This window comes from Artemia franciscana, chromosome 5 (genome assembly GCF_032884065.1).
Source record: "Artemia franciscana chromosome 5, ASM3288406v1, whole genome shotgun sequence".
NCBI lineage: Eukaryota > Metazoa > Arthropoda > Branchiopoda > Anostraca > Artemiidae > Artemia > Artemia franciscana.
The window spans coordinates 45,093,576-45,108,938 of NC_088867.1; the positions used below are offsets into that span (position 1 = coordinate 45,093,576).

At 35.0% G+C, this 15,363-nt stretch overlaps 1 protein-coding gene across 3 annotated transcripts in view; it reads right to left on the reverse strand.

Moving 5' to 3' along the window:
* Positions 1 to 15,363, reverse strand: part of LOC136027479 (microphthalmia-associated transcription factor-like) — a 225,660-nt gene that overhangs the window by 42,595 nt on the left and 167,702 nt on the right. For all 3 annotated transcript variants that reach the window (XM_065704786.1, XM_065704788.1, XM_065704789.1), the window contains exon 4: positions 6,118 to 6,282. In XM_065704786.1, the coding sequence (XP_065560858.1) occupies positions 6,118 to 6,282 (165 nt within the window). The remainder of the gene's footprint in view (positions 1 to 6,117; positions 6,283 to 15,363) is intronic.

The following is a 15,363-nucleotide window of genomic DNA, read 5'->3' on the forward strand; positions in this document are numbered from 1 at the left end:
TTTTAAAATATAATTTTCTTCATCCTGCCGAATCATTAGTCTATAGGAATAATAATGCATTGCACTGCATTTCTTATTCATTTCTTTGTTAGTGGCTGGATTCATCAATTTAATATTAAAGTGATAGCCGTCGGCTCCATCCCAAAAAATGATAGGATACTGTAGGGCATCGTAGCATCGATGAGTTTCAGCAATTCTTAACAACTGAGCGTTTCGCTTATGAAAAATAATAATATCTTGAGGTAAAAACTGATCACCGACCATAACGATTGCCACTTCGTCGATAGTTGGAGCATTGTATCTACGCACATGTTGGTCAGGAGGCGTTTTGTCAGCGTAAATAACAATTTTATGCGTATCAGTAGGCATCAAATCGATGGCTGTTTTGAACAGACGCACTAAATTATTATTTTCGTGGAAAAGATGTTGCAATTGGGAAACGATTGTCCTTTCAACGTTGGGAGAAATTTTGCAACGTGCATTCAAATCAGAATTTCTATCACTGATGAAGTACAATTGTAAAAATTTATGATTCTCGCCTGAGAATGGTAGAAGGGACCCTGCTCTATGATAAACTTGCCCTTTTACTTTGAAAGTAGACATAAATTGATCTGGATTTTCGATTTGGGCTCCAAACGACGTCATTTGGAAACATGAGTTGTATTTTCTGATTTTTGACAAAAAACGCTTAGATTCTGACGTAGTTCCAGTAAGGAAAGTCTTCAATGGCTCTGGTGGTGCAGCCAATAGAGGAAGTTTAACTTTTCCTGAGGCGCAACACATTCCCATTGTTTCACCATTGAATTTCAAGGCCTTGCAATAGGGACAAATTTTAGACATTGTCCCGATTTGAACACATCTACTCAAGCTATAATCATCGACTGGGCTGTAACTGAATGCCAGGCGATAACTTTCAGGTTGCTCTGATTCCTCGGCACGCTTTCTTTTCTTACTTTCTCTATCAGCAGCAAGCCTGATTTCTTGCTGTTCTTGTGATTCCTCGGCACGCTTTCTTTTCTTACTTTCTCTATCAGCAGCAAGCCTAATTTCTTGCTGTTCTTGTGATTCCTCGGCACGCCTTCTTTTTTCACTTTCTCTTTTAGCAGCAAGTCTGCTTTCGCGTTGCTCTGGTAGTTCCTCGGCACGCTTTCTGTTCTTTCTTTCTCTATAAGCCTCAAGCCTGTTTCCTTGCTGTTCTTTTGATTCCTTGGCACGCTTTCTTTTCTGACTTTGTCTATCAGCAGCAAGTTTTTTGGCATAGACTCTTTGAGCATCTTCAACTTCATGACGTCAGTCGACACAGAAACATGACGTCACCTGACAGACAGACACACAGACAGACAACTTATTTTTATATATATAGATGTCTTGGTGTCCCGGTCGTCATTTGTGTCCCGATGTCCCGGTCTGTAATTTCGTCAGTCGACAAATATGACGTCAGTTGACACACAAACATGACGTCACTCGACACACAGACACACAAACAACTTATTTATATATATATATATATATATAGATATACAAATTAACTACGTAAAACTTGCGAATATACAACATTGTTTGCTTTCCCATTGTCGGTGCATATAAATAGATTGTCAGGTTTACCGACCCTCGAACATGCAACGTACAATTTTCCATGGGAAAAACTGTTGGGGTGGCGCTTCGCGCCACCCCAACAGCTAGTATATATATATAAATAAGTTGTTTGTGTGTTATGTCTGTTACACTATGTCTGTTACGCCAGACATATGACGTCTGAAAAATAAAGAAGAAAAAGAAAACAAACTAAAATGTAAAAACTGGGAATTGCATAAATATTCCGAAATATTTTGACAATAGATTAAAGTAATTCGAAAACCTTAAAACAGATACTTAAAATGTTGAGTTTTATTATAAATTGTTGAGCTTTAGCAAGCTTAGCATGTAAAGAGGAATTTTTAGTATAGATCTTAAAATGACAGAAGAAACAGACGAGGAAGCTGCTCAAATAGTTAATACAAAGAGAAATTTTAGTATAAATCCTACAATGGCAGAAGAAACAGCTCTGGAATCTGCTCAAAGGGTTAATGCCAAAAGGCTTGCGGCTAAAGAACGCAAAACCGCGCAGTTAGATGAAAATCCACCTGGACAGCGAGAGTCAAAACGTATCAAAATTGAAAATGATAGCGATGATGATTGGGTTTGGGATTTTGACTTGGATAAGGTCATCGTGATATATTTCATAGTGACGCTGAAAAATAAAGAAGAAAAAGAAAACAGAAAAAAGAAAAATGCTAAAAAACTGAAAAAAAAACTAAAAAGAAAAACTAAAAAAAAAAAAAAATAAAAAAAAGAAAAAAAGAAAAAACCTAAAAAGAAAAAACGTAAAAAAAAATAAAAAAAATAAAAAAGGTAAAAAACCAAAAAGAAAAAAAAACTAAAAAAAGCTAAAAAACTAAAAAAAGAAAAAACTAAAAAAAAACTAGGAGTCGCACCAATATTTCAATATATTTTGACAATAGATTAAAGTCATTCGAAAACCTTAAAACAGATACCCAAACATTGAGGTTTATTATAAATTGTTGGAGCTTTAGCATGCTTGGCACGTAAAGATTTTTCCAAGTGTCAATCTTAGAATTAACACTGAAAAATTGAAGAAAACAAATCAATGAAAAGAAGAAACTAAAAAAAGAAAAACTAAAAAAGAAAAAAACTAAGAAAAGAAAAAAATTAAAAAGAAAAAAAACTAAAAAAGAAACTTATCTATATATATAAAAATAAGTTGTATATGCATGTTTGTTTGTTTGTGGGTTTGTATTTGACGTCATTATAAGTATATAAGGCTTTGTATATGACGTTATTATAAGATGACACTACAGACAGGGACACCGGGACACAAATGACGACCGGGACACAGGGAATATAAATGACGACCGGGACACTCAAAGAGAAATTACAGACCGGGACACCGGTACGCAAATGACGACCGGGACACCGGGACAGAGGGAATATAAATGACGACCGGGACACTCAAAGAGAAATTACAGACTGGGATACCGGGACACAAATGACGACCAGGACACAGGGAATATAAATGACGACCAGGACACAGGGACACAACTAGAACGGGGACGACGGGGGCACAGGGGGATATATAAATGACGACGGGGACACAGGGAACATTCGGTTAGCAATCACCATCAACAAAGCTCAAGAGCAATCGTTAGAAAAATGCGGTATGGATCTGAATACGGATTGTTTTCCATGGACAATTATTATGTTGCATGTTCAAGAGTTGGTAAACCTGACAATCTATTTATATGGACAGACAATGGGACAGCAAAGAATGTTGTATATACGCAAGTTTTACGTAGTTAAATATATATATATATATATATATATATATATATATATATATATATATATATATATATATATATATATATATATATATATATATATATATAAAATATATATATATATATATATTTACATATATTTAAATATAAAATATTTAAATATATATATATATATATATATATATATATATATATATATATATATATATATATATATATATATATATAAAATATATATATATATTTTTATATATATATATATATATATATATATATATATATATATATATATATATATATATATATATATATATATATATATATATATATATATATATATATTCACAGGAGGGACACAGGGACACAACTACAATGGCGTGTAACTAATATGGCGCGTAACGACTTACGCGCGCGGGGGGGGGGCTTGGGGGCGCGAAGCGCCCCCACCAACTAGGTGTTGGGGTGGCGCGAAGCACCACCCCAACAGCTAGTATAAATTTAAAGTCCGTCCAGTACGGTGAAAGGTGCAAAAAACAAAAAAGGTGTAAGGTGCAAAAAAATTCCGTGACATCAAAATAATGCTGAGCTGTGATCTTCGGTGCGGTGAAGACTATTATAAAAAGTAAAAGATAAATTCAAACCTGGAAATCAAATCTTTTCCAAGGCATTTTAGCCTTTTTCATAATTTTAATCATACATGAGATGTGAGACTGAAAACTTATGACAAGATTTCGAAGAGTGACAATTTATCTTTGGATTGGTGTATTGATAGGAAAAAATTTGACAAAGATACCATTTAAAATAATTTGAGAGATAATCTGAGTGATGGACACATGTTTGTTTAATAAAGTTGACTTTGGTCCTTCAACATGAATTGCTTAGTAGTAAAGTAAACATGTTTTAAGCTAATTAAGTGCTCTCAAGTGTTTCCAGGTATTCTTCAATAGTTCCAAGAAAAAAAAAATACCAGGTTGAAAAATTATAACAAACCAACAATGACTACCCAACATTTTGTTGGGCAAATTTTTTGCAATTTTGATTACAAATTGAGGCAGTTTCAGTCTGTGACAGATCCATGACTAGGAAACCAAGCATTGAACGAAAACATCACTCTTTACTGTGTATCTTTACGTTGTCTGTTACGGGCGAAGGGACAATAGAATTACTTATGCACTAAATATCTCTCCTCAGATGAGAATTAATTTAATAATTTATCAATATAATTTTATTCAGTCCCATTTTTGTGATTTTGGCTACAAACTGGAAGCAGTTATGGTGTGTGACAGACCCATATCAAATAAACTAAGCTTTGAACCAAAAATAACTATTTATGTGTGCATCTGTTATGGACGAAGGGATAACAAAGTGATCTATGGTGTAAATATCGCCCCCAAAGGACAATGGCAGATTAAAATACCCAGTGGTACCCTCGTAAAAATGTAACATATTTGGAATCAACAAGATAAGCAAAGTATTTTTTCAGGAAATGTTTGTAAAATGCTTAATCAAAAGCTGTTGGAAATAAAGCCTTAAAGTAGTTTGAGTAGGAGAATACATTTAGGGACACATATATCTACCTTAAGAAGCACTATGACGTAACGTTGGTATTCCAAAAACGAACCCTTATAATATGTTATAGGTTTTCGGAAAGTTGCTGAATTTGGCCCTAAGACGCCAATGGTTTCTTTTTGACCAATAGAAGCATGTTAACTGTGACTTCGAAAACTGCTGAAAACTAAATCGTTTGCTTGTAAGATAAGTATACTTACACTTGTACGGTGGATTCCCAATTTGTATGATATACATCCCTAAATAAAAACAGGAATGATTTGTCAAAAAATCTGTGCTGCGCCTCACAAGAAATTGTATTTTTACGCAAATAATTTCATTGGTTGTTAATTACTCCGTTTTTCTTCATTTTTTTTCGTTTCGCCTTACATGCAACTTCTGTTGTTTTTTTTCTGTTTCGCCTAAAATTCAACTTCTGTTGGTCTTTTTTCGTTTCGCCTAAAATGCGACTCCTGTTTTTTTTTCGTTTCACCTAAAATGTAACTTCTGTTGTTCTTTCGTATTCGTTACGCCTAAAATGCAGTTTCAGTTTTTTTCGTTTCGCTTAAAATACAACTTCTGTTCTTTTTTCGCTTAAAATGCAACTTCTGCTGTTTTTTATTCGTTACGCCTAAAATGCAACTTCTATTTTTTTTCGTTTGGCTTAAAATGCAACTTCTGTGTGTTTTTCTTCTGTTTGTTTGTTTGGCCTTTATGCAACTTCTTTATGCAATGTAGGACAGCTCTGGATTTTAGAAACTTTCTAATATGGTCACAGACAAAAACAAAAGTATGCACAAATACAAGGCCAAAAATCCATCCATGCCTATTTTGGCGACCAATTTGTTGTTTCCACTTCAATTTTTCGCCTCTGTAGTATAATTGTTGCTATAAAATCCAGGAAGAACACACACCATTTATAAATACTGTATTTGGTAAACAGGTGTGACTATGGTGTGACTCGGGCCAATTTTAGGTCCGGGTAGATCATTCCGGTTCGGCCTCGGGTACATTTTCAAATCTGTACAATCTAGATGACTCTATATAGAGTCGATAGACCGGCACAGTAAACTCTGAAAACTTACGTTTATGTTTCACGTTTTTTTTTTTTTTACAAACGTTTTGAAAGCTCAAAGAACCAAGGCACAATATTTCAAAACCGTGAAATAAATAAATAATAGTTTAGGGATTTCTGACCGTAGCACAACTGCTTCATGGATGTTTTACTTACCTCTGGGTCAGAAACATCAGTTGTTGACTGGGGTGAAGGCTTGGAATCAGATCCTCTTCTAGTTTCCATATCTCGCAGAAGCATAACATCTTTCCTTTGAGGAGGAGATATCATTTTTGAGTGTACCACGTGGTATAAAGTTGGGTTTTCTAATGGTGAGCTTGTCTGGAACAAAAATATTTATGGCTTTATGCAACAGAACGTTAATTAGCTACATTTTCTAAGATTACATGCTTGCTGTTTATTGTATTTTCAATGGAGCAGTACGATAATACTATTGCAGGACTAAATGCAGTGAGGGAGAGATGATAACACTATTTGCTCAGAACTATATTTTAGCTCTTTTACGCTTCAAATGAAAAATTTTATTTTATGCGTCTCTTATTTTGGCCCAAGCCTACCGTAACATTTCAGTTACCACATGCCAGCCCTGCAGTACTTATTACCCAGGAGTACACATCCTTTTACGGTATTAATTTAAAAAAAAACTTTTTCCACAAACCGAGTTTTTCAAAGACAGGTAAAGAGCTCTACTAGGCAAATTCCGAGCCGGTAAGAATCTCCCCCCGGACAATTCCCCTTTTGTGCCTGATATGGCACAAAAGTGCCATATCACCTGCTGCAAACGTCAGTTTCCTCGCCTTCAAGTACAGTTGACCTAAATTTCTATTATTGTCAAATCGTCCATTGCCTTAAATCAGCTTCCAAAGCTGCAGTGCCTGTGGATAAAGTTAGGATTGGTACAAGAAAGCCTAATTGGAACGTTGATCCTGAAGTAAAACGTGCTAAGCAAAAAGCCAAATTTTGGCTACGTATGTGGATATCATGTGACCGACCATCTTCCGGAGCTGTTTTCTCTGTGAAACAAAAGTGTAAACTTGAATATAAGGCCAGTTTGAAGAGGGCACGCTTGAATGCATGGCCAGGCCCCACCGATAAGGCCTCCTGGAATAAGGTTATTAATAGTGAGAAATGTTCCCCATCTACCCTATCTTGTCTCCAGCTAGTTAATTTTGTTGATCATTATAAGCGTGTGTTCAGTGTATTTAACAGTTTTCTTCAGTCTTTTTATTATAAGTTGCTTAAACCGCTTTTACCATACCGTCTCCTGCAGGCTCATGTCCAGCCTGTAGCAATATCTGAAATTCGCCGGGCCTTAAGAAAAATTAAGCGTTCAAATAGCCTTGATAGTGACGGCCTTTCTTACCGATTTTTTGCTTATGATTGTCCTGCTCTACTTAACCATCTACAAATATTTTTCCAGTCTGGCTTAGCACAGTCGCTTGTTCCTGATAGTTTCCTTTGTGGCCGTGTAACGTCTATTCAAAAGCGAGGCAAGGACCCCACGTCATGTGTGAATTATCGTCCCATTACAGTATCGTGTTTTTTAAGTAAGTTGCTTGAACATTTGTTACTACCAGAAATTGAGTCGAATTGTGATTTTACGCCTTTTCAATTTGGTTTTCGGAAAAGTTTCGGTTGCTCCCATGCACATCATGTTTTAAGCCGACTCATGAAAGATGCCGTAAAAGCTAAAATGTCTTTATACTGTCTTACTGTTGATATTTCTGGAGCTTTCGACAATATTGTGCACTCTCAGGCTCTATTTTCCCTTGCGTCTTCAGGTGTTAATCCTTCCGTACTAAGTTTATTGTCTTCTTGGTATTCAAAGTCTAAAATTCAAGTTACCTGGAATGGCCAAATATCTGACCCGGTAAAAATTAATAAGGGAGTTCGGCAAGGTGTCGTATTGTCTCCTAGTATATTTAAATGCGTGCTTGCATCGTTCCTGCGTCCCCTTAGAAGTTCTGTTTTTTACGGTAATACTAGTTTGTCTTCTATTGCATATGCAGATGACGTTCTTCTTGTTGCCCGGACTCGCCGTGGATTGCTTTCCAATTTTACTTTATTAACCAATGAACTATCTAAGATTGGACTGTCAGTTAATGCGTCTAAATGCGAGTTTATTTGTTTTAATAGCCTTTATGCGGTCGCTCCATTCGTTGCTGGGACTGCAGTTCTACCATGTTCTTCTTTAGTTAGTTGGCTTGGTTTGTGTTTCGGCCCAACACTTTCCACTACCTGTTCATCCCTAGTGAATCAAGCCGTGAAAAACCTATGCGTCGCTTACGGAAAAATATCCCCAAACAAAAGCCGTTACAACCGCAACGGTTTGTGCATGATTTATAACGCTTATTGCGCCCCTGTGCTTTTGTTTTTATCAGGCATGGCTCATCTGTTTCGTAAGAATGATCGACATACTCTACGTACGGCTTATTTCAGATATTGCAAATTCCTCCTCCGGCTTCCTAGATGGCACCGAAACAAAAAAATAATTGCTCGATTTGGTTTAGTAGATGTGCCTTCTCGGATTCGGTCTTCCAGTGATGATTTATGTAAAAAGACTGTCAGTTTTATTCACGTTTGTGACCCTCTGCAGCCTTTTTTCCATATAGATACTGGTTGATTAGTTCATATTGTCTTTTGTTAGTTTGAATTTTGTTTTTCTTCGCTGTTTATCGTATTTGTTTTTGTTTATTTATTTATATTTATTTATAATACTCCGTACTTTGTGTTTTTTATACTTTACGGGTAATAAAGTTCATTCATTCATTCATTCAAAGTACTAAGTTCCACATTTTTACAGATGGAAGCTTGAAACTTCTATAACAGGGTTATACAGATGCGTTGAATCTGGTGGTGTAATTTTCATCAAGATTCCTTTACTTTTAGGGGGTATTCCTCCTTTTTCGAAAATCTGGCAAATTTTCTCAGGCTAGTAGCTTTCGATGGGTAGCTCTAAACTTAATTAATTTTATGTATTAGGAATTAACAACTGGATTCCTCTGATATACCTCTTGATATCAAAATTCTGTTTTTTAGAGTTTCGTTACTATTGAGTCGCATCACTCCTTACTTACAATTTGTTGCCAAAAACTGTTTGATTTTGTTGAGTAGGCATAATGTATTACAATTTCTGCACCCATCCCCAAATATATCAAAAAAGTTATGCTGGAAAGTACTCTTAGATACATATTCCAAAATTTCTTTTGGCAGTCATATTCCTGAAATTAATCCCCTTTACTTATACCCTTGCAAGGTTAGGAGGTGAAATTAAGAACTATTTTATGCATAACTTTCTTCCGATTCAAAACACAGTTCGAATTTGAGAATCAAAACAGTTGTCGCACAAGGGCATATCAGACCGATTGATATCAGCATATCAGAAAACCCTGTCGCAGAGGTTTCAAGATTTTATTTATAAATTGAATAAAAAAAAATAGTAAATAAGGCAATAGTAATTGCAAGTAAGGAGCGACATTAAAACTTAAAACGAACAGAAATTATTCCGTATATGAAAAGGGTTGTCCCCTCCTCAACGCCTCGCTCTTTACACTTAAGTTTGACTCTTCCTCACAACTCTATTTTTTAAACAATAAATAACTTTAGCGTAAAGAGCGAGGCTTTGAGGAGAGGTCAATCTCTTTCATATACTGAATAGTTTTTGTTCACCTTAAGTTTTAATGTCGCTCCTTACTTGCAGTTAAAACTTTTTTTTATATAGTTTCTGAACGTTTTTTAATTAATGCATGTTTTGATTTTGGCTCACTGCACATGAATAATTAAAACGAGATTTGCATATTTATTTTTTTTGGCTAAATAGCTTTCTCATAGTTTTGATCGGACGATTTTGATGAGAAAAAGGGGTGGGGGAGAAGGCCTAGTTGCACTCCAATTTTTGGTTACTTAAAAAGGCAACTAGAATATTTTTTTAAGAACGATTTTAATAGTAATAAATATACATAACTTACGAATTAACTTACATGACAAACTTCTATCTTTGTATATTTTTATTACGTATCTGAGGGCTTCTCCTCCTCATCAATTCCTCGCTCTTTACACTAAAGCTTGAATTTCGTCCAAATTCTCTAAGAATGACCCCTGAATCACAAAGGCCGAAGAATAAATAGTTGAACTTAATAAAAATATTTTAGCGTAGAATGAGGTATTATGGAGGAGACGATATACGTAATAATTTCTGTTCGTTTTAGGTTCTAATGCTGCTCCTTACTTCCAGCTGAAGAAAAGTTTTTTCAAGTTTTTTCTAATTGTGTTTTTTTTATATAATGCTAGAAAATCTTGCGCCCCCTTCTTGGAAATTTTCGTACCTTATGATAAATTCTTCCATGGGAAGATATTAGATTTTATTAGATTTTCACCGACTGTGGTGAACAAAATGGCTATCTCAAATTTTGATCCGGTGACTTTGGGAAAAAATAAGCGTTGGAGGGGGCCTAGGTGCTCTCCAATTTTTTGGTCACTTTTTTGCGCTAGAAATTTTAATTTCCGTTAGAATGAGCCCTCTCGCAATATTCTAGGACCACTGGGTCGATACGATCTCCTCTTGGAAAAAAAACAACAAACAAACAAATAAACACGCATCCAAAAAAAAAAACACGATCATGTCTTCTGGGAAATTTTCTCAGGCTCGTAACTTTTGATGGGTAAAATTAAACTTGATGAAAGTTATATATTAGAATCAGCATACAAAATGCAATTCTTTTGACGTAAGTATTGGTATCAAAATTCCTTTTTTTAGAGTTTCGGTTACTATTGAGCCGGGTCGCTCCTTACTTCAGTTCGTTACCAAGAACTGTTTAAAAAACACGAAAATTCGCTTTCTTTCCGAGGATAATGGTTTGTTTGTGTTTTGGGATTTTTTTCTTCAGGTGTGATTATTTCAAAGCAATGCTCCTAGAAAATTAAAGTAGGCTTAGTCGAAGGGAAAAAACTTTAGTGCTCTGTTTAAGCAGAAATAAAAGTTGTGCCACAGCAAAGTGGAATTTTCTACCGTTATGTGGCACAAACAACAACTGTATCCCAAAGAGGGTCTAAAAGCTACAGATTAATAATTATGGAATAGCCAATCTATGACCTATCAAAAAATATGTAAATAATTTCCCAGTTTCAGAGCCAGTAATAATACATAGTTGTGCATTCGTTCCTAAGGATTATTAAATAAATTAAAAAACATGTTTTTTCAACTGGAAGTAAGGAGCAACATTAAAACTAAAACGAAGAGAAATCATTACGTATTTAAGGGGGTTAAACCCCTCGTAAATACCTCGCTCTTTACGCTAAAATTTGAATTTTGTTCCAATTCTTTCATTATGACCTGAATCACAAAGAGTTTAATTAGAATAAATGGCTCTTTTGAAACTACTAAAGAAAAACTTTTGCTTAAAGAGCGAGGCATTGAGGAGGGGACGAACCTCATCATATACGTAACTATTTCTGTTCGTTTTAAGTTTTAATGTTGCTCCTTATTTTCAGTTGAAAAAACTTGTTTTTTTATTTAATTTCTGATCGTTTTTTTTAAATAATACTTGAAAATCCGGCGCCCCCTTCATGGAAAATTTTCTTTCCCACGAAAAATTCCTCGTAACCTTCTCCCCCTGACACTCCACCAAAAAAATTCCCAATGAAAACGTCTGTATACTTCCCATTCCCAATAACCAACACTTTATGAAAATAATGGGCAAAGTTCACAACTTTCAGCCCTTCTCCCGGGGGCTGTAGGGGATTAATTCATCCTCAAAGACATATTTATTATATTTTTCGATTATGCTGAGCAAAATGGCTATCTCAAAATTTTGATCGGGTGACTTCGGGAGGAAATGATCGTGGATGGGGGGTCTAGTTGCCCTCCAATTTTTTGGCCACTTAAGAATGGCCCTAGAAATTTTAGTTTATGTTCGGATAAGCCCCCTCGTGATATTCTAGGACCACTGAGTCAATATGATCCCCCTTGGAAAGAAAACAAAATAATAGTCACGTATCCGTGATCTTTGTTCTAACAGAAAATACAAAATTCCACATTTCTGCACATAGGAGCTTGAAACCTCTACAGTGGGGTTCTCTGATACACTGAGTCTGATGGTAAGAAAAGATTTATTCATCATGAAATGCGCATAAAATATTACATTTTACTATTGAACCAAAGGTTCTTTAGCCTGTAAAAAAAGGGGAAGATAAATGAGTTACTTATTCAGAGAAAAGAAAATAATCACTCACTCACAGAGAGAAGAGCAAAAAGGAGAAGAAAGGAAAATATAAATAAAGTAAAAACTATAGAAAACAAAACTAAATAAACTAATAGATTGATAGACTAAATTAATTAAGTACAACAGTAGATTAATTAGACTCGAATGAAATAAAAATAGATAAATAACTTGTAAGAAGCCAAAGAATTTTTAATAATTTTTTGAACAAACTGAATGAGTGGCACCTTCGAGCTGATTCGGGCAATTTATTTTAAACAATATGACTCGCAATTAAAGGATTAAAATCTTACCTTACACAAGTAGTAAACAAAACTTGAATATGATTTTTGGTATTGCAAAGATTATAATTACTCTGATCAGAGGTGAAATATGGCGGAATACTTAGGGGATGGGGGAGGTCAAGTCACCATGAAGCTGAGGAAAAGAAAAACATGCACACGAAAGAATATACAGTGACTCTAGATTAAGTAATGGGATAACTCTTGAATTAGTTTCCTAAATGAGGTTTCTAGCTTTCTTGTAAATCGTAGAAAGTGGTTTTAACAATCAAGGAAGGGTTGACATCCATACTAATGGACAGTAAGAAATGTAAGATTGGATAATATCGGAAAAGGTATTTTCAAAATTGGTCCAGGGAAAATATGTTTAAGCTTCCTTAAAATACCGAGACTCCTGCATATCTTCATTTTGATCAAATCAGTGCGACTTTTGAAAGGCAAGTTTTCATCAACAAGAATGCCCAGAAGACGAATATTTCGGTCTTTAGATCTATGAATTATGCCATTTGGCTGATGAATTTCTGATAACTGGGGATAAATCCTGCGAAAAAGAAAAAATGGACTTGGAAAAATTTAGAGCAAGACAATTAGCATTAAGCCATAAAATTACTCTCTCTAACAAATTTTCCAGATTTAGTCGAAGCTCAGATTCCCGATTTCCCAAAGTGCCAAGTGTGCTGTCATGCGCAAAACAAACAAGGACATCAGATGAGAGTAAATTACAGTTAGCACTATGGGCAAGGGAAGGCTTAGGATGATAGAGTATACAGCAATGAATAAGTTTCTGCTTTTTTACTGCATAAGAAGGATCATTTATATAAATGAAAAATAGCAGAGGCCCTAAAACTGATCCCTGAGGGACGCCAAAATTCACTTGTGAGGGTGAACGGAAAAGTGGATCGAAAGAAATTAACCTATCATTGAAATAAGATTGAAACCAAAAAAATACATTACCCCTAATGCCAAAATGAGACATCTTTGATAGAAGACTTTCATGGGTTGAAGAATCGAATGCCTTACGAATATCCAGGAATATAACAGCCGGAATTAATCCCGAATCTAATGCAGAATGTATAAAATTCAAAATGGTTATATAGGCATGTTCAGTGGAGTGCTTTATTCGGAAACTTAATTGAAAATCATGGAGAAATTTTTTAGATTTTAGAAAAGTAAGGAGACGAGAAAGCAGAGCCTTTTCGAAGATTTTACTAAATACTGACAAAATTGGAATTGGGTCGATAATTTGCTGGATCATTTCTTGGTTTACCTTTATACAGAACAATAATCCGAGCACGCTTGAGAGCATCCGGAGAAACATCATAATTAAATGAAACATTTACAAGTTTTGTTAGAGGCACAACTATTGAAGGAAGAATAGATTTAACTACCTTAGTAGGAATAGAATCTGGCTAGATGAGGACGAATTTTTCAAGCCATTAAGAATTTTAGTAATTTCGCTTACTGTTACTGGCTCAAGAAACATAGAATTAACACAAGACGGCCCTAGGTAATATCTAAAGTCCGGCTTAGGCCGAGATAAAGTAGCTGTGGAAGCAATATTCCTACCAAAATTAGCGAAGAATGAAGTTAATGCTTCATGGACATTAAGCTCACCCTCTACAGCTTCACCACCAATGACCAGACTGATAGGTAAAGAGCTAGATTTAGAGCCGGGTTTAAGCACATAATTTATTACCTTCCAAGATTTACAAATATTATTGTCACACTCAACAAAATTATTTAGATAATAGAGAGATTTGGCTTTCCTTCACAAGGAATTATATATATTCCGGTAAATCTTAAACTGACAAAGACGAATAGCACTAACTGAAAGTGTAGCGCATTTATAAGACCTCCAGAGATTATTTTTCCTTCTCCAGCTTTTGAGAAGTCCAGATGTCATCCATGAGTTTAGACTTTAGAGGAACAATCCTTTTAGACCCATGATTGGAAGGTGGTACTTTACAAATGCTAAGAATAGCCTCTTTTATAGTTCATAAAATGACTCAAATAAAAAAGAAAAATCTTTATCATTATCAAACAAGCTCTACGAGTTTTCCGCCCATTTAGACCCAAGAAGAGATAACTCTTTCTCACCAAACCTAATAGAATAGGAAATAACACTCGAGCCAGGCTATTCTTACACTGTTTAAAGCTGAACCGAGAGTATATTGGAAAAGGATCGGAGATATCGTAAACTAAAATTGAGTTTTCCTTCAAGCTAAGCGTAGAGAAGATATTGTCAATCAAAGGAGCTGTAACATTAGTTACTCGTGTGGGAATGGATGTAGTTGGTAGAGTTTCTGCGGCAAGCATGGTTGAAAGAAGATCAACTCAAGCCCAAGACTTTGAATCCATCAAATTTATATTAAAGTTACCCATCATGATTAACTAACACGGACGTTTCAGTATTATATCAAGTATTTCCTCAAGATTCTGAAGAATGATATTTTTTTGGAAATAAGTTAAATATTTTCTGGCTCACAGCTTTAGATGGGTAAGACTAAAGTTGATGAAACTTATATATTTGAAGTCAGCATGAAGATCCAATTCTTTTGATGTATCTATTGGTATCAAAATTTCAGTTTTTAGAGCTTCGGTTACTATTGAGCCAGGTCGCTCCTTACTTACAGTTCGTTACCACGAACTGTTTGAAAGAAGCCCATACAAAACAAACAGTTAATATAGACATTTATTTAAAGCTCCGTTTAACTAAGTTGATTCATTTGAGGCTTGACAAAATTATGTAAGATGATGTATAACTGTGCTATCTTCTATTATGGAGGAGGTACAGTTGATCTGTGTACAGGTAGGAGGGGGAAGTGTGCCTGAGACCTAAAAAATTGCATTTTTATTCATGTTTTCTAACTCTTCCTGAAACATAAAATAATATAGAAGTAGGT